The 17,744-nt window shown below is 51.9% G+C and overlaps 1 protein-coding gene and 2 long non-coding RNA genes across 6 annotated transcripts in view; 2 read left to right on the forward strand and 1 right to left on the reverse strand.

Moving 5' to 3' along the window:
- Positions 1-1,064: 1,064 nt before the first annotated feature.
- On the reverse strand, positions 1,065-7,518 carry LOC140001160 (uncharacterized). The gene is made up of 2 exons (XR_011806288.1): positions 5,556-7,518; positions 1,065-4,791 (listed from the first exon to the last, which is right to left on the reverse strand). It is a non-coding gene; the product is annotated as an uncharacterized lncRNA (long non-coding RNA).
- LOC140001159 (uncharacterized) lies at positions 1,566-2,711 on the forward strand. Its single transcript, XR_011806287.1, has 3 exons — positions 1,566-1,703; positions 2,052-2,191; positions 2,619-2,711. It is a non-coding gene; the product is annotated as an uncharacterized lncRNA (long non-coding RNA).
- A 677-nt stretch (positions 7,519-8,195) lies between the features above and the next one.
- The window catches only part of LOC140001171 (uncharacterized), a 195,418-nt gene continuing 185,869 nt past the window's right edge, over positions 8,196-17,744 (forward strand). The window contains exons 1-6 of one of the 4 annotated variants that reach the window (XM_072032362.1): positions 8,212-8,492; positions 8,553-8,643; positions 8,733-8,979; positions 9,773-9,950; positions 10,560-10,706; positions 13,869-16,042. In XM_072032362.1, coding sequence (XP_071888463.1) covers positions 8,298-8,492; positions 8,553-8,643; positions 8,733-8,979; positions 9,773-9,950; positions 10,560-10,706; positions 13,869-13,874 — 864 coding nt within the window. In that variant the 5' untranslated portion in view covers positions 8,212-8,297 and the 3' untranslated portion in view covers positions 13,875-16,042. Of the gene's footprint in view, positions 8,493-8,552; positions 8,644-8,732; positions 8,980-9,772; positions 9,951-10,559; positions 10,707-13,868; positions 16,043-17,744 lie in introns of those variants that run through there. The other 3 variants (XM_072032359.1, XM_072032360.1, XM_072032361.1) reach the window with 3 other exon arrangements.

Here is a 17,744-nt window from a genome sequence, read left to right on the forward strand (position 1 = left end):
AGACTTACTGCCTATTCCTACGCAGCTAGAAAAGCGAGAAACAAAGGAAAGAAACCAAAAGCACCTATCCCCCCATCCACCCTCTTCCACCTCCTCCCCCCGAGTAGCGCAGGGGAGTGGGGGAATGGGGGTTTCGGTCAGTCTAGAGCGCTTCTCCACCGCTCCTTCTCAATCACTCTTGTCCCCTGTGCTGTGGGGTCCCTCCCACAGGATGCAGGCCTTGCTGAACTGACCTGGCGTGGGCTTCCCACAGGCAGCAGCTCTTCCAGAACTGCTCCCACATGGCTTCATACCATGGGGTCCATCCCTCAGGAGCAGACTGCTCCAGCACAGGTCCCCCACGGGCAGCAGCTCCTACCAGGTCACCTGCTCCTGCGTGGGCTCCTCCACGGGCTGCAGCGTGGAACCCTGCTCCACCGTGGTACTCCATGGGCTGCAGGGGGACAGCCTGCTTCACCATGGGCCTCACCACAGGCCGCAGGGGAACTTGTGCTGTGTGCCTGGAGCACCTCTCCCCCTCCTTCCTCACTGACTTTGGCGCCTGCAAGGCTGTTCCTCACTCCTCTCACTCTCCCAGCTGCTGTGTGGCGCAGTGTTGTGTTTTTTTTTTTTCCTAAATCTGCTCTCACAGAGGCGCAAAACAACATCACTTACTGGCTCAGCTCTGGCCAGCAGTGGGGCCCTTGCCAAACATGGGGCAGCTTCTAGATCCTTCTCACAGAAGCCACGCCTGTGGCCCCCTAACACCAAAACCTTGCCACGTAAACCCATGACACGGCAAGAGGCTCAGACTTTCTCTGCCTGCAACTACTCAAGAAATGAGAGTATCAGTAGCTTTCTCACACCAAGACAATTAGAACAAACGTTGAGGTTTGAAAGCCTATGGTTCTAAGGATTGAAGCCTATTTTTAACATTTTAGATGTTGCTTGGCATTCATAGAGCAGTGTTCAATGGTAGGCCTCACAGCTGGTTTCCTCTGGATTTCCGATAAGCCAACAAATTCCTCCTTCCGTTGATAGTAGTCTCACCCTAGTATACAACAGTCTTGTAGTAGCAAGTCCTGGTCCCTGCCAAATAATTATCAGTACAGGAAAGATCTGAGAAACGTTCTAAATGGATACTGTCAGTAGATGTTTGCAACGATTTTAAAAAATCTGAACAGAAACATTGAAGATCATACCCATGCAGGGAATGTGATTAGATCCTGTTTCAAGCATCTTAGCACTGAGACAAAACATCAGGGAAAAAAACAAAAACAAACAAACAAAAAAACAACTTTCAGATTTGTTTTTGAGAGTCTGAATAACACATTATCTCTTCTCATTTTATTGCTTATTAGACAGTATTGCCATTCACATATTTTTCTCCAACAATGAGAAACTCAAATGGCAAAAAGGTTGGAAAATAGTTCTGAAAAACACCAGTTTAATTAGGGATAGTTCACCAGTCTTGAGCCTGAAAAATGCCACGTCTCCAAATCCAGTCTTTCTTTTTTCTTTGAGTCTTGCTCCTGGCAAGAGGGATCTGGTGCAGAGAGACAGTTCTGCCCAGGAGCAGCTCCACTGCACAGCACAGCAGGGTTGGGGGCTCTGACCGCAGCTGGCACAAAGAGAGGAGAGAAGGAGAGAGGACTTGGAGGCAGTTGGGAGTGGGTGGATGCTGAGAGCTGCCTGCAGGAGAAATCTGCACAGCCCTTGACAAGGTAAGTGTCTGGCTGCAGGGCCATGCAGCTGCAGGTCCTGGAAGTGTCTCCTCCTGGGTCTTGTTTCTGGGAGGGCAGTGGGCAATGCAGTAGGCTTTGAGACTGCTGCTGGATTGCACTGTGAGGTGAGGACGTCTGGCAGAAAGTCCATGGAGAGCCATAACCCAGCTTCCCCTGGACAGCCAGGAGCCAAGTGCTAAGCCTCCTCCAGACACTGAAGGGATGGAGCTGGGATGCTGGGACAGTCCAGCTTATGAGTATTCATGTTTGTCCATGGGGTGTTCTCCTGGTCTTCAGGCTGCTCTCCAGCAGGATGCAGCTCTCTCTTGGCATCCTTGTGTTCTCCAGGTGCCACAAGGAGAAGACACCTCTGCACTAAGGCCATGTCCTTGCTGCTGACTGGCTGTCTGTGGGCAGCTGGAGTGAGGCCTCTGCAGCCCTGGCAAAGAGGGAGAAGCTGAGGTCCTGCTCATGCACTTGCAGACAAGGTGAGGATTCTGTCCATCTGCAGTGGGACTGGGGCTTCTCTGCTTTAAGCTCTCTACATATTGGGAAACAGTAGAGTGTGCTTGTTGTACTCAGCATAAGAAAATCAGCCTTGCTCTATACTGGAGGGAGGTGTTCTTTGCAACAACACTGCGAAGTTCATGGATCTTATAAATGGACTGAACTTCAGTTTCCCCCTTTTTCCTGCTTCCTGAATGCTTCACAGCAGGAAGGACTCCTCTGGAGCCCACAGGAATCCCCGCTCCCAGTGTCAGCCTCAGAAAGAATCATCCGGGACTCAAGCGGTAGAGCTGCAGAAAGATTCTCCTGCAAAGAGAGAGGCTTGGGATGAGAGTGCTCTAAGACTTTCAAAATGTTTTCCTCAGAGAAGTCTCTTCTAACTTTATTCTGCCTTCTCTTTTTCAACAGACAACTGTGTTCAATGTCAGAAAATGCCCAACAGCAGCTCTGTGAGCGAGTTCCTCCTGCTGCCATTTGCAGACACGCGTGAGCTGCAGCTCCTGCACTTTGCGCTCTTCCTGGGCATCTACCTGGCTGCCCTCCTGGGCAACGGCCTCATCCTCAGCGCTGTAGCCTGCGACCACCGCCTCCACACCCCCATGTACTTCTTCCTCCTCAACCTCGCCCTCCTCGACCTGGGATGCATCTCCATTACTGTCCCCAAAGCCATGGCCAATTCCCTCTGGGACACCAGGACCATCTCCTATCAAGGCTGTGCTGCACAAGTTCTCTTTTTCGTCTTCTTCTTTGGTTCAGAGTTTTCAATTCTCACTGCCATGGCCTATGACCGCTATGTTGCCATCTGCAAGCCCCTGCACTATGGGAGCCTCCTGGGCAGCAGAGCTTGTGCCACCATGGCAGCAGCTGCCTGGGGCAGTGACTTTCTCCAAGCTGTCCTGCACATGGCCAACACATTTTCCCTGCCGCTCTGCCATGGCAATGCTGTGGAGCAGTTCTTCTGTGAAATCCCCCAGATCCTCAAGCTCTCCTGCTCAGATGCCTACCTCAGGGAATTTGAGCTACTTGTTTTCAGTTTTTCCTTAGTCTTTGGTTCTTTTGTTTTCATTGTTATTTCCTATGTGCAGATCTTCAGGGTGGTGCTGAGGATGCCCTCTGAGCAGGGCTGGCACAAAGCCTTTTCCACATGCCTCCCTCACCTGGCCGTGGTCTCCCTGTTTGTTAGCACTGTCATGGTTGCCTACTTGAAGCCCCCCTCCATCTCTTCGCCATGCCTTGACCTGGTGGTATCCGTTCTGTACTCAGTGGTGCCTCCAGCAGTGAACCCACTCATCTACAGCATGAGGAACCAGGAGCTCAAGGATGCCTTGAGGAAACTGATGAACTAATATTTAAAAAAAAAAAAAAAAAAAAGCCTATTGTCTTCTGCATATGACTCAGAATGCATTGCAGGAACAAGGTTTTCTTTTTAATAATTTTTCATACTCTGGAGAGTGCCATCACAAGCTCAGAGGTGTGGGTAGTAAGTTCAGCAATGGCTGGCCAGGCCATTGCTCATTGCTTCTTGAGGGATACGATTTCCCAGAAGAGCAGGGCCTGCTGTATGTGCATGGGAGACATTGAAAGAGAAACCCAATGCTGGTGCTGGCAGGCACGTCATATGTGTGTGGAGAGATGAACACGAAGGAGCACAAAGGCCATCCGCTATTCCTAGAAGTCTCATGAAGGCCAGCTGGGCAGATAGCGTCACAAGGCCAAGTAACGTCCCCTGCGAAGCCACCTGAAGGCAGCTCTGGGACGTTCCTCCTTGAACCGAGGTCTCTGTGCCCATTCCTCATGTCCTGGGGTATCTCAGAGGAGGGCAGAGCAGGGCGAGGCACCCCACAGCTGAGGTGTCTCCCAGCCTCTGGCAGTGACTGCAGGAGCTCTCTCTAAAGGCATGTGTGTATGAGGTCTGCTCAGATGTGGACACCTCACACAGCCCTGCCATTGCCCTGTGTGATTCCAGGAACAACCCCCAGTGTCCCTGTGAGATTCCTGGAACCCCTTTTGCATAGGTTCATTGCAGATGCCCCTCTCTGTTATGTCACACTACCCCGCCTTTCTCGACCGGGCTGTCAGGCATTTGGATCAGCAAGATTTCTGGGGACTTGAAAAATGTGGGCATCAAACGCATCTTCAGGAAGGGCAAGAAAAAGGATTGGCAGAACTGCAATTGTCACCTCTAACCCTGGGAATGTGATAGGGAAAGTCCTGCCACAGCCTTCTTCAGGCAGTTGGAGGAACCAAAGGAACTGCTGAAACAGAAGGGGAGGGGAAAGAAGGGAACGAGGTGAACCTGCACTTTAGCAAGGCCTTTGCCATGGTTTCCTGGGGTTCCCTTTAGCCACACTGGTGATATTTGGACTGAAAAAGGGGATGATGTTTTTGGGGGCAAGGTGTCAGTGGTACAAAGTCCTCCTTTCAGCCAGTTACCAGCAGCATCCCTCAGTGATGGGCACTTGGGCCAACACTGTTGACACTCTTTGTTATCTCCCTTCATGATGGCATGGAGCGTATTTCTCAATCTCAGTCTTTTAAACATGCATTAATCTTTAATGCAATGACTCTCCCTCAGAGTGCTCTTCAAGGACAGAAGAAATGGAGGAGAAAAAAAAAAAAAAAAGGAAAAAAAGAAAGAAGCATTAGAATTGTTGGGAAATGTGTTTTGGTAAATGTGTGTTTATGTAAAATGTATTTTCCTAAATGTTTGCATAAAACTATTGTTCAAGAAAGCATAATTTGATTTATTGCACTTCTCCATGGTGTTGTCAATGGAAAACTGTGTAAATAAATAATGAACATTCATAGAAAAAAAAAAAAAGCTGGTGATGCTGGCAAGGGAGATTATTTCAGCTATTACTTAGAATCCTTTTTTGCACAGCTTTGAACTGTTTCTTCAATCTATTTTCATGGCTGGTTTCAGTTTTCCAGTCAGAGGTGGACACTGCCTCCAAGGTTTCCTTGGATAGCCGAGGGACCCAGGTGGGAAAAGTGACACAGGACCTAGGGGAGCCCTTCTGGAGCACAAGCTGGGGGGCACGAACTGGGGCTGGGCCCCTCAGGGGCTGTGCAGGGCTGCTACGCATGCTGTGCAGGGCCTGCCTACAGCATGCTGTGTCCTTCCATCCCACTAAGATGTCACTTCTGTCTCAGAAACTGACCGTCCCCATGCAGGGAGACAGGATCTTGCAGGCAATGTTTGAAAAGCTGCCCCAAACACAAGGACATATCTGGGGAGGTCAGGAGGCAAGATATCAAAAACTGCTCCAGACCATGGGGTCCATCCCTCAGGAGCAAACTGCTCCAACCTGGGTCCCCCACGGGCAGCAGCTCCTGCCAGGTCACCTGGTCCTGCGTGGGCTCCTCTCCACGGGTTACAGGTCTGGCCTGGAATCTGCTCTGGCAGGGGTCCTCCACAAACTACAACCTCTGTCAGTGCAGGTCCACCTGCTCCACCATGGTCTCCTCTACAGGTTGAAGGGGGACAGCCTGCTTCACCATGGTCCTCATCACAGGCCGCAGGGGACTTCTGCTCCGGGACATGGAGCACGTCTCCCCCTCCTTCATAACTGATCTTAGCACCTGCAAGGCTATTTCTCACTCCTCTCTTTCTCCCAGCTGCTGTTCTACAGCAGCTTTTTTTTTTTTTTTTTGCCTTTTTTTTTTTTTTCTTCTGTTTAAATATGCTCTCACAGAGGTGCAAAGAATGTCGCTTATTGGCCCAGTTCTGGCCAGCAGTGGGGCCCTTATCTAACGTGGGGCAGCTTCTGGATTCTTCTCACCAAAGCCACCTCTATGGCCCCCCACTACCAAAACCATGCCACGTAAACCCACTCCATGCAGTCACACGGCATTCAAAGATGAATGTGAGGGGCCATGGATTTGATCTGCTTGTAGGCGACAAGGAGGAGATGAGAGGAAATGCTCTGATGACCTCAACTCTGCCTCAGGATCTCCTGCCCCAGCAGGAGGAATGTGACTGTGGCAGGGACTGTGAGGTCACTTCTGCCTCTGCAGTTGATAGGGCAACAGCAGCAACATGTCACAGAAAGGGCCTACGAGGTCACTTCTGAGTGACTTTGGCTATCCTCCAGTCTTCAGGCACCTCACCCATTCTCCAGGACCTTTCAAAGATGATAGAGAGCGGTTCGGCGATCACATCTGCCAGCTCCCTTAGCACACGCAGATGCATCCCATCGGGACCCAGGGATTTGTGTGTGTTGAGCCCACACAGACGCTCCCGAACCACTCCCACGTCCACCAGGGGGGAGCCCTCCATTTCCCAGACCCTTTGTCCTATTGCCAGGGGCGAGGAGTCCCGGGGGAGTGTCCTTGAAGCAAAGACTGACGCAAAGAAAGCATTCAGTATCTCTGCCTTCTCAACGTCTCCCTTGACCAGGAAACCCCCCTCATTCAGCAAGGGACCCACATTATCCCTAGTCTTCCTCTTGCCGTTTACATACTTGAAAAACCCTTCTTATTATCCTTTATCTCTTTCGCAAGCCTCATCTCTAGGTGGGCTTTAGCCTTCCTGGTCGCATCCCTGCAGGCCCTGACAACACATCTATACTCCTCCCAAGAGGACAGGCCCTTTTTCCACATTTCACAGACCATCCTCTTCCATTTGATATTATTGATGAGCTCCTTGCTCATCCACACAGGTTTCCTGCCCCCCTTCCCCGATTTCCTGTTCCTTGGGATGCACCGATCCTGAGCATGGAAGAAGTGCTGCTTAAATGTAGCCCAGCTCTCACAAGCACCCTTGCTTTCGAGCAGCCTATCCTATGAGATACTCCCAAGCAGGTCCCGGAAGAGGTCAAAGTTGGCTCTTCGAAAGTCCAAGGTAGCAATCCTGCTTTCAGCCTTACTTTCTTTGCCTAGTTGCATGTGTGTTGAGGGATTTCTTGAAACAGCAAAAATCCCATGGCTTGCTGTAGCTGAGCAAACCAAGCTACCAGGGCAACTATGAGAAGTTCCCATGACAGTGTTCCCACAGCGCCAAACTCAGAAAATACTGTTACCAGCAGCTGGCCTCAAGGACAAGGTCTACGTGACCGTTAATCACAAAGGGGGTTGTTTTCCTGACTGCTAATCAAAAGGGGGGTTCTTTTCTTGCAGGTGGGGTTGTTTTCTTCTAGTTGTTTGTCTGAGTGCTTTTGACAAATAATCTTGTGTGAAACATTGTCCGCCCCTGTAAAGTTCACTATAAAAGTTGTGCTATTCGGGCAATAAAAGGGAGCAGCACGATCTGACTCTGCTGGTGTCTGTCGTGCTTTCGCCCGTGCTTCCTGCAACATATGGGGGGTGGGGGGGCATTTTGGGGTCCCAAAATATGAGGGGGGGGGTCATGAAACATATGGGGGGGGCACAGATGGGGGGGCTCCTGTAGGTTATGGGGGGGCGTTTTGGGGGGTCCTGGAACGGGGGGGGGGGGCAGGTAGGGTATTCGGGGGGGGCAGATTGGGGGGGGTCCCAGCTGGGGGGGGGGGCATTTGGGGTAGGGTAAGGGGGGCGAGTCCTAAACCGGGGGGGGGGGAGACAGAGTTTGGAGGGGGGGGCACTACCGATTGGGGGGGGGTCCAAATTTTTGGGGGGAAGTCAGATTCTTATGGGGGGGTGTCCAATTTTTTATGAGGGGGGTCCAATTTCTTTTTAGGGGGTCCAATTTTTTTTGGGGGGGGTCCAATTTTGGGGGGGTGGGGCCCGGGGGGGGTCCGGGCCGGCGGCCGCAGCGCAGGACCGTGATACAGCAGCGGCGGCGGCGGGGGGGTGCCCGAGGGGGGGGCGCGGAGGGACGGCGGCAGCGGGCCGCCCCTCCCCCCAACCGGGACCCGTCCCTGCTCCCGCACGCCCCCCCTCCCGCCGCCACTGCCGCCGTGGAGCCGACCCCATACCCCAAACCCCAAACCCCAAACCCCAAACCCCGCCCCCACCGCCGAAGCCCCGCCCTCTACTTCTAAAGCCCCGCCTCCCCCCTCCCTCCCTGCCGGCCGTTACCCGGCGGGCGCGGCCACGTGACCCCCCGCGCGCCTCCCTATTGGCCGGCGCCCCGGGGCGGCGCGCGGCGATTGGCGGAGGCGGCGCCCAATGGGAGCGCGGGGCGGGCGCGGTTTGAGTGTGCGCGCCGCAATGGCGGCGAGGCCCGGCGGCGGCGGCGGCGGCGCCCGCCCGGTACCGGCCACGGCGGCGGCTGCGTCACTTCCGGCCGCCTCCCGGTTACCGGTGCGCAAGGCCCACGCCAAGCGCGCGGCGGCCGCTCCTGAGCCGGAGGCTCCCGAACAGGTTGGGCCCCGCTCCCGTTCCCGGTGCCGGTTCCGGTCTCACCCTCCCGTTCTCCCGTAGAAACGGCGCCGCTCCGGGCCCCGAGCGGGCTGGGCTCCCAGCAGCCGCGCCCCGTTGCGGGCTATCAGCGTCCCGACGGCACCAGGCCCAGGTAGGGCGGCACCGGGGGGGTCCCGGTTGTACCGGGGGGGTCCCGGTTCCACCGTTCGGTCGCGGTGACCCCCCCGTGCCCCCCCCCAGGGCTTCTGCGCAAGGCCATGACCGTCGCCGCAGCCCCCCAGGCCGGGAAAAAGGCCCCGGGGGCGGCTTCGGGATCGGCAGCGCCGCCTCCGGTACCGGGGGTGCGGCGGCGGGCGGCGGGGGACCCGAGGGGGCAGCTGGCGGAGCTGCGGGAGAAGATAAGGGGCCTGGAGGATGACAACCGGCAGCTCCGGGAGCAGCTGCAGCACAGCCGGGCCCGGGAGGAGGAGCTGGAGGGACAAGTGAGGTGAGAGCCCCGGTAACACCCCCCCCCCCCCCCCCGCTACCGGTTTGCACCCTCCCGGTAACCGGGGACCCCTCCCCTGACCCCTCTGGTACCTAGGGACCCCCCTCCAGTAACGGGGGACCCGTTTCCTTCCTCCTCCGGTATCGGGGACCGCCCCCCTCCGGTAACGGAGGACCTGTCCCCTTTCCCCCCAGTACCGGGGACCCCCCTCCGGTAACCGGGAACTCCCCCCCGGTAACAGAGGACCCGTCCCCTTCCCCCTCCGGTACCGGGAACCCCCCTCTGGGTACGGCAGCACCCTCCACTTCCCCCTCCGGTACCCGGGGACCACTGTAAGGTATCGGAGACACCCCCCCTCCGGTAATAGAGGACCTGTCCCTTTCCCCCCTAGTATCGGGGACCTCCCTCGGGTAACTGGTGACCCTCCCCCTATCCCCTCCGGTAGCGGGGACCCCCCCCGGTAACCGGAGACCCTCCCCCTTTCCCCTCTGTTAACCGGGAACTCCCCTCGGGTAACCGGGGACCCCTCCCCTTCCCCCTCCAGTACCCGGAGACCCCCCCTCCAGTAACAGGGGAACCCCCGGTAACCGGGGACCCGTCCCCTTCCCCCTCCAGTGCCCGGGGACCCCCCTCCGGTAACCGGGGACTCTCCCCCTTCCCCGTCTGGTACTGGGAACCCCCCTCAGGGTACGGAAGACCCTCCCCTTCCCCCTCCGATACCCGGGGACCCCCCCTCCGATACCAGAGACCCCCCCCCCCTCCGGTAACGGCGCCCCCCCCCGGTGCCTCCCAGCTCTCTGCGCACGGAGCTGCAGCAGTCCCAGGAGGAGCGGTCCCGGTGGCAGCGGGAGGCGGAGGCGCAGGCGGCCGAGCGGCAGCGGCTGGCGGCTGAGCTCCAGGAGCGGCACTGGCAGCTGGAGGAGCTCCGGGAGGCGGCGCGGGACCGGGAGGAGCAGCTGGGGGCCGCCCAGGTGGGTACGAGGCTGATTTCCCCCCCCCACGGGGCAAAACCAGCAAAACGCGGGATTCTGCCCCAAAATGGGCTGCGAGGAGCGCAGCTGGAGATGCTTCGGGGGGCTTTTTACCCGATTTCGGGGTGTTTTGCCGGATTTTTCCCCAGTTGTTGTCTTCTCCCAAATTATTCCCCGTACCCCCCTAAATTATTATCTTAGGCTCCCCTGATTATTGGGGTCTTCCCCCCCAACCCTTTCTGATATTGGGGCATTTCCTCCAGGTTTTGGGGGCTCTTCCCCGAATTCTGCTTGGCTTTTCCCGCAAACTTTGGGGGAGTTTCCACCAATTCTGTGTGTTTCCCAACCAAATCTTGGTGGGTTTCCCCTCCCCCTGTATTCTGGATGGTTTTTCCCCATGTTTTTTGGGGGGCTCTTCCCAAAGATTTTATAGGTTATTTCCCCAAATTCTTGGTGCTTTTTCTACAAGCTCTTCGCGGACGGGGTACCCAAGTTCTGTGCGTTTTTTCCCTAAAGTTTTGAATTTTTACATCCAATTCTGGGCGCCCCCGTCTTGGCCGACGGCGTTGGGCGCCTCTTGGCCAACGGGGTCGGGCCTTTCCCCCCCAGGCGGAGCTGCGGGAGGTGTCGGGGGCGCTGTCGCGGCGCGAGGCGGAGGTGTCGGAGCTGCGGGCGCTGGCGGGGGCGCAGGAGGAGCATTTGCACGCGCTGGAGATGGAGCGGCGCCGCCTGCACAACCAGCTGCAGGAGCTCAAGGTGCACCGGGGGGGCTGACACTGAAAATATCAATAATAATTTAAAAACCAGGATTCGTTTCGGGGGATTTTTCACCCCAAGATGTAAAAAATAATAAAAATAATAAATAATAGTAATAATAATAACATTAGTATTTCATGTTTTGTTTTTGTCAAAATTAAAAAAAAATGTTTTTTTTTTTTTTGCTCAAACTTTTCTTAAAATAACATTCCTGTTTTTTCCTCAAAGTTAAAAAATATCATTTATTCTTTTTTCTCAAAATTGAAAAACAAAACCTTTTTTTAGTTTGCTCAAAATTGAAATAAAAAATCATCTCTCTTTTTTTGATTTTTACTGAAATTTTAAAAAGTCAAAAGAACACTTCTTTTATTTCTCAAAATTTAAAATAGAATAACTCATTTCATTTTTTGAGCTTTTTTGCTCAGAGTTTAACAAATACATATGTTTTTGCCCCAAATTTTTAAAAATACAAAAACAAATCATTTTTTTGCTCAGTTAAAAAAAAAAAAAACACTTGATTTTCCCTCAAATTAAAAAAAATATATAAAATGCTTAGTTTTTCTTGCTCAAAATTAAAAAAATACATAGTTTCTTTTAGGTTTTGCCCCAAATCTATAAACAACAGAATGGTCATGGTTCGTTTCTGTTTTTTTGTTCAAAATTGTAAGAGTATATAAGAATATAAATATTTAACTCTGAAAGTTTTTCTTATATATCCATACTTAAATACAGAAAAATACAGAAAAATAATCTGTCTGACAAGTGGCAGTCGGGCAGGGCTCAGGGCTGTGGCAATTGGGGCCACGTCAGGTCACCATTGGGATCCCCCAAGGCTCCGTTTTAGGGCCAGTCCTCTTCAAGTCCTCGATATTCTACAAAATACCTTTTTTTCCCTTTTTTTTTCCCCCTCCCCAGGGGAACATCCGCGTCTTCTGCTGTGTGCGCCCCCATTTCCCCCCAAAGACCCCTATTTCCCTCCCATTTCCCCCACAAGTGCCCCCATTCCCTCCAGTTTCTGCCCTATTTCCCCCCCCAAGAAGCGCTGTTTCCCCCCATTTTCCCCATAAATGCCCCTGTTTCTTCCCATTCTCCCCAAAAGTGCCCGTTTGCCCCAGTTTCCACCCCAAAGGCCCCCAAAGTGCCCCGTTAGCCCCACCAAATGCCCCCATTTCCCCCCAAAGACCCCTATTTCCCCCCCATTTCCCCCCAAAGACCCCCATTTCCCCCCATTTTCTACCCCAAACGCCCCCGTTTACCCCTGAACTCCCCCCAATGACCCTTATTTTCCCCCAAAAGACCCCTTTTTCCCCCCATTTGCCCTATAAACCCCCCCCGTCCCCCCCCAGTCGGCCCTGGACGGGTACCCCGTCTGCATCTTCGCCTACGGGCAGACGGGCAGCGGCAAAACCTACACCATGGAGGGGCCGGGGGGCGCCGACCCCACAAGTTGGGGGGTGATCCCCCGCGCCGTGCGGCACCTCTTCGGGGGCGCCCGCCAGCTGGAGCACAAAGGGTGGCAGGCGGGGGCTGAGGCACCGAGTTTTGGGGGGTTTGGGGGCTTTTGGGGGGCTTTTGGGGCTTTTTTGGGGGGAGTTAGGGGTTTTGGGGGCTTCTTTGGGCGGTGCTTAGGGCTTTTGGGGGCTTCTTTGGGTGTGTTAGCGCTTTTGGGGGGCTTAGGGCTTTTGGGGGGCTTTTTTTGGGGTGTTAGGGCTTTCTGGTGGCTACTTTAGGGTTTTGGGGAGCTTTTTTGGGGGGTTAGGGCTTTTTGGTGAGCTTTTGGGGAGGCTTTTTTTGGGTGTTTAGGGCTTTTTTGGGGGATTACGGCTTTTGGGGGCTTTTTTGGGGGCATTAGGTCTTTTAGGGGCTTTTTTGAGGGGGTTTTGAGCCTTTTGGGACTTTGGGGGGTTTAAGGCATTTGGGGGGGTTAGGACTTCTTGGGGTGCTTTTTTGGGAGGGGTTACAGCTTTTGGGGGGCTAATTTAGGGCTTTGGGGAGATTTTTGGGGGGAATTAGGTCTTTTAGGGGCCTTTTGGAGGGAGTTTTGAGCTTTTGGGGGCTTCTTTTGGGGGATTTATGGTGTTTGGGGGAGGTTTAGGGCTTCTTGGGGTGCTTTTGGGGGGGATTAGGGCTTTTGGGGACGTCTTATGGGGGCGTTTAGGGCTTTTGGGGGCTTCTTTGGGTGTGTTAGTGCTTTTGGGAGGGGCTTAGGGTTTTTGGGGGCTTTTGGTTTTTTTTGGGGGGGTGTTAGGGCTTTTTGGTGGCTAATTTAGGGCTTTTGGGGGGCTTTTTTTGGAGGTTAGGGCTTTTGGGGGGACTTTTGGGGAGACTTTTTGGGGAGTTATGGCTTTTGGGAGCTTTTTTTGGGGGATTAGGTCTTTTAGGGGCTTTTTTGAGGGGGTTTTGAGCTTTTGGGGGCTTCTTTTGGGGGATTTAAGGCATTTGGGGGGGTTAGGGCTTCTTGGGGTGCTTTTGGGGGGATTAGGGCTTATGGGGGCTTTTTTGGGGCTTTTTTGGGGGTAGGTCTTTTGGGGGCTAATTTAGGGCTTTTTTTGAGGGGGTAGGTCTTTCTTGGGGGAGTAGGGCTTTTGGGGTGGGGGGGTTAGGGTGGGTTTTTGGGGGAATTTCTTTAGCTTTGGGGACTTTGGGTCTGCTCTTTTGGGGGCTCTTTGGGGTTCTTTATAGGGTTTGGAGGCTTTTGGTGGTTCTTTAGGCACTCGGGGCCCCTTTTTGGGGGGATTTTGCGCCCCACTGACCCCCCCAAAGTACAGTTTCAGCGCCAGTTTCCTGGAGATCTACAATGAGGTGCTGCGGGACCTGCTGGGGGGGGACAAGGGGGGTGAGCTGGAGGTCAGCTGTGGTGAACAAGCGATAAAAGAGTTAGTTAAATATATTTTAAATTAAATATATGTTCCTTGGAAGTACAAGAATAGCATTCAGGTTAAATCAGGTCTCCTTGGTGTAAAAATAAAGTGAAAAACCTTCCAGCCGGTAAGGGAACATAGAAGACCCTACATGCAATGTGTTTAGATGCAAAATTAAACTCCAGAGCACAACAACTGAAAAGGAAGATTTTATATATATAAATATTTACAGACACTATTTATGACTTTATATTTGCACAGATATTTACTTTCATTTATCTCCTCTTTGCCCTTGATCCAGATTTGAAGTGTAGTGAAAACCTGTAGCAACCCCCCACAACAGCGGAAAGAGGCCAAAAAGCAGCAAAATTGGGGCAGTTTGGTGGCAATTGTGGGTTTTAAGTGGTAATTCGGTGAGGAAAGCCCACGTAACTACTTACTATCAGGCTTCAAATAAAATTTGGCAATATAAATGACAATAATATGAGTGAAATTTTGCCATTCCCCTCACAGAAGGGTGAAGGAAGGGGTGATGTTGTACAGTGCCTCGTAGTTAGGTGTGGGAATAGAAATGTTGTTTTTGCAGAGTTACATTGTTTAGAAGGAGGGAATGTGGTACTGAGATATGCTTACAGTGATAAGAAAGTTTAGCAGGCGACCTAGTGAAATGCAGACAACCAGACTCCTTAGGACAATTAGGTGAAAATCACGGTGTCAAGTCAAGTCAGGTAAGTGAAGAAACATTACCACTTCAAACAGTAAAAATGTCAAAAGAAATTTGAAATTTAACAGGCCGGCAACTGAAGGCCATGCATTGTTTGTGAAGCATCAGATAGATTGTGAACCTGGATTACCCACTCAGTGGGGAAACAGGGGAGGGTCCTGCCATCAAAAGGTATATAAACTGTGTTTTGGAACTAGTAGAGGCGCTCTCTCCTGCTTGTGGGCGCCCGCCATTGCAATCGCGAATAAATTACTACTTCACTGAGATCCTCGCCTGAGCCTAAGTTATTGGCTACGGAGTGTTTCTCACAATTTGGGGGCTCGTCCGGGATCCAGTCACCTACTGGGGAGCCCCACCGCCGCAGCAGCAGGAAGGCATGCCCCGCTGATTTCAGCGGTCCTGTACATCGACGGTGGCGGTTCTGCGGAAAGCTGACAGAGGGCCCGAGACTGGTTAAAGAGGCAGGAGCCGTGAAGTAGTGGGGAAAGGAAGAAGGTAGGCACTCCGGGTTTTTAAGAATCGATCCGGTTACTCTGTGCACAGACCAAGGTAAGAAATATTAAGTATTGCCTTGGGGGTCGGGTATCTGGTGTATGGTAAGCCCTTGCACGGGGAAGTGCTGGCACTACACCAGGGGAATCTGGTGTACGGTAATCCTTGCACGGGGAAGTGCTTGGAAGTACACCAGGGAATCTGGTAAACTCAGGTGTGCGGTAACGCTGGCACGGGGAAGTGCTTGGCGGTACACCCCCATCTTTCAGTACGTTGGTGTGTGGTACACTGCAGAAGGGAAAATTCTGTAGCACATACGGGCGAGGGTTAGGAAAGATGGGAAGATATGAGTTCCAGGGGACAGGGAGATATCCCTGGGGGAGTGCCTACTAATAGTTCTTCCTGAAGAATTATAAGAAATTGGAAACATAATCCCAAAATTAGAGGGATTGTAAAAGAAAAATAATTTAAAAAAAAAGGTTAAATATTGTGTATCAGTCTGGACAAAAGAACCAATTAAGGAAACAGCAGTATTTTGGCCAAAATACGGGTCTGATGAAAATTCAGGCTTTAAATCTATGTGTAAACAAGAAGATTCCTTTTTTAGAGAAGGAGCCAAGTTATGTTCCCTATAATCTTAATATTGAACTGGTGGCAGCAGCAGTCACTCCGGGAAGGGAGACAGGGACTGTAATTAACACTGTCCCTAAAGAAGGATCGTACTCTAGGCTCTGGCAAGAATTAGAACAAGGTAGAAGAGATATTGAGAATTTTGCCTTCCCTGATACTAACAGTACTAACAATAACTGTATATCCTCTTAGGTGAACTACCCCCTCCTCCTTACCAGCAGAGAGGTTAGAACTTTTAAGAAGGAGAGGAAGTCTTTATTCAAGGACCCCAACAGCCTAGTTGAACAATTAGACCCGTTCCTACGACCTGATTCATACTCTTGGGGGAGGGAATTATGTCTATAAGTATGTTGTTTACAGGGAAAGAAATGGGAATGATCAGGAGGAGAGCTGCTATACAAGAATGGGAAAGAGCTCATCCTCCAGGACCAGGGGTAATACCGGCAGGGCAGAAATACCCACTTGCCAATCCTGGCTGGAATAATAATAGTGTGCAACACAGAAATCATATGAGAGACTTGGGGTCAGAATGAGAAAGTACTTGGGGATGAGACCTGAGGACCCAGTATCCCAAGGGCTCTTGAAAGTTCATTGTGTGATTAAAGCCTGGCAGAATACGCAGAAAATGCTTCAGAAGGTGGGGGGATGTAGCGAACAGTCACTGGGGGACCCTCCTGCGGGAGGCCCTGGAGGTGTGTGTCCGGAGGGGAGGTAAGAAGGAAAAAAAAAAAAAAAAAAGAGCAAAACTAATGGTATTGACAGTGCAGCAGGTAGTAAGGCAGAGGGTTGGAGAAAGAGGAAGAAAATCTTCAGGGGGAGTCAGGGCCAGGATGGAAAGGAGAGGAAGAGAGATGAAGGAATGGCAGGCAAAGAAGGCTGCCTGTGTTGTGGCCTGAGTCCTAGCAGGGACAGGCTTTGATAAGATGTTTTAAGTGTGGCCAGGCTGGCCACTTCGAATAGGAATATCGGGAGTGGAAGAAGGAGGAAAGAAGGAAAATGGGATGAAATATGCTATATTGATATGTTGTTTATCTTGGAGGGAAAAGGTATGGAATTAAGTTGGACCCTGACTGAGCCTTTGGTGCTGGTATTAGAAAAGTACAGGCTGGAGAAAGATAAAGGAAGTGTTAAAAGGGTTGCTGAAGGTGTTAAAGGTGTGGCATGTAGTATTTAACAGAGCTGTTTGAAGTTGAATGAGCAGGGAAAGGTGATGTAGGCATTATCTAAGTAACGGTCTAGAAGTTTTGGTATATTTGCATATTTGCTGTGGTGTTTGGTCAGTTTCCCAAGCATCGTGGAGGGGGGAACAGCCTGCTCCACCAGGGGCCTCTCCAGCGGCCGCAGGGGGGCTTCGGCTCCAGCGCCTGGAGCGCCTCCTCCCCCTCCTTCTGCACTGACTTTGGTGTCTGCGGGGGGGTTTCTCGCTCTCCCAACTGCTGTTGAGCAGCAGGCTTTTGTTTGTTTCTTTGTTTGTTTGTTTTCGTGGCTGTGCTCTCACAGAGGCACGGACTGTATTGCTCATGGCTTGGCTCTGGGCAGCAGTGGGCCCCTTTGGGGCCAGATGAAATTGTCCCTTACCTGCCACGGGGAGGCTTCTGGGTTTTTCTCACGGGGGCTGCCACTGCAGTTTCCCACGCCCCCCACTCACAGCCCCCGAACCTTGCCATCAAACCCAATACACTGGGGAACAGCTAGGTCATTACTGACTTGTAAAGTATCAGGGATTAAATTAACTAATGAAACCCTAAAAAGTGATGGGGGCAGAAGGGGCTGGGATAACAGTGCCACTTTTGGGGGATACCAAGCTGAGACCAGGGGATAAAATGATCACTGGGTAATTATTGTATGTACCCAAGGCAGGGACTAACTTGTTGAGAAGGGATTTGATGATTAAATTGGGCATTCAACTAGTAAATTGTTAGACTGGAATAACAGTGTTATTAATGGAGTGCTCTCAGGCCCTGAGAGCAAACATACATGTATATTCACCTCTGACTGGAAAGACCCTGAAATGGGGGCGGAAGCAACAATATAGGTGGACAATTTTACCCCCAAGGGTTTACTGGGCCACCTATCTATTTGGTTAAGTTCTAAAAAAGATTTTGGAGCAATTACAACCTCCCAAGGAGGTATTAATGTTAACAAATATGTGGATCGTTTTCTATTGTCAGGACAGGAGAAAAGAGTTGTGAAGAAAGCTACTAACAAGCTATTCAACTTTCTGGGAAAGCAGGGCTTGGGAGTATTAAAAAAATAAATAAATTACAATATGGAGAAAGAGAAGTCAGGTATTTAAGGCATCTAATGTCTGAAGGAAAACAGAATAAATGC

The sequence above is a fragment of the Anas platyrhynchos genome, chromosome 38, assembly GCF_047663525.1.
Source record: "Anas platyrhynchos isolate ZD024472 breed Pekin duck chromosome 38, IASCAAS_PekinDuck_T2T, whole genome shotgun sequence".
Taxonomy (NCBI): Eukaryota; Metazoa; Chordata; class Aves; order Anseriformes; family Anatidae; genus Anas; species Anas platyrhynchos.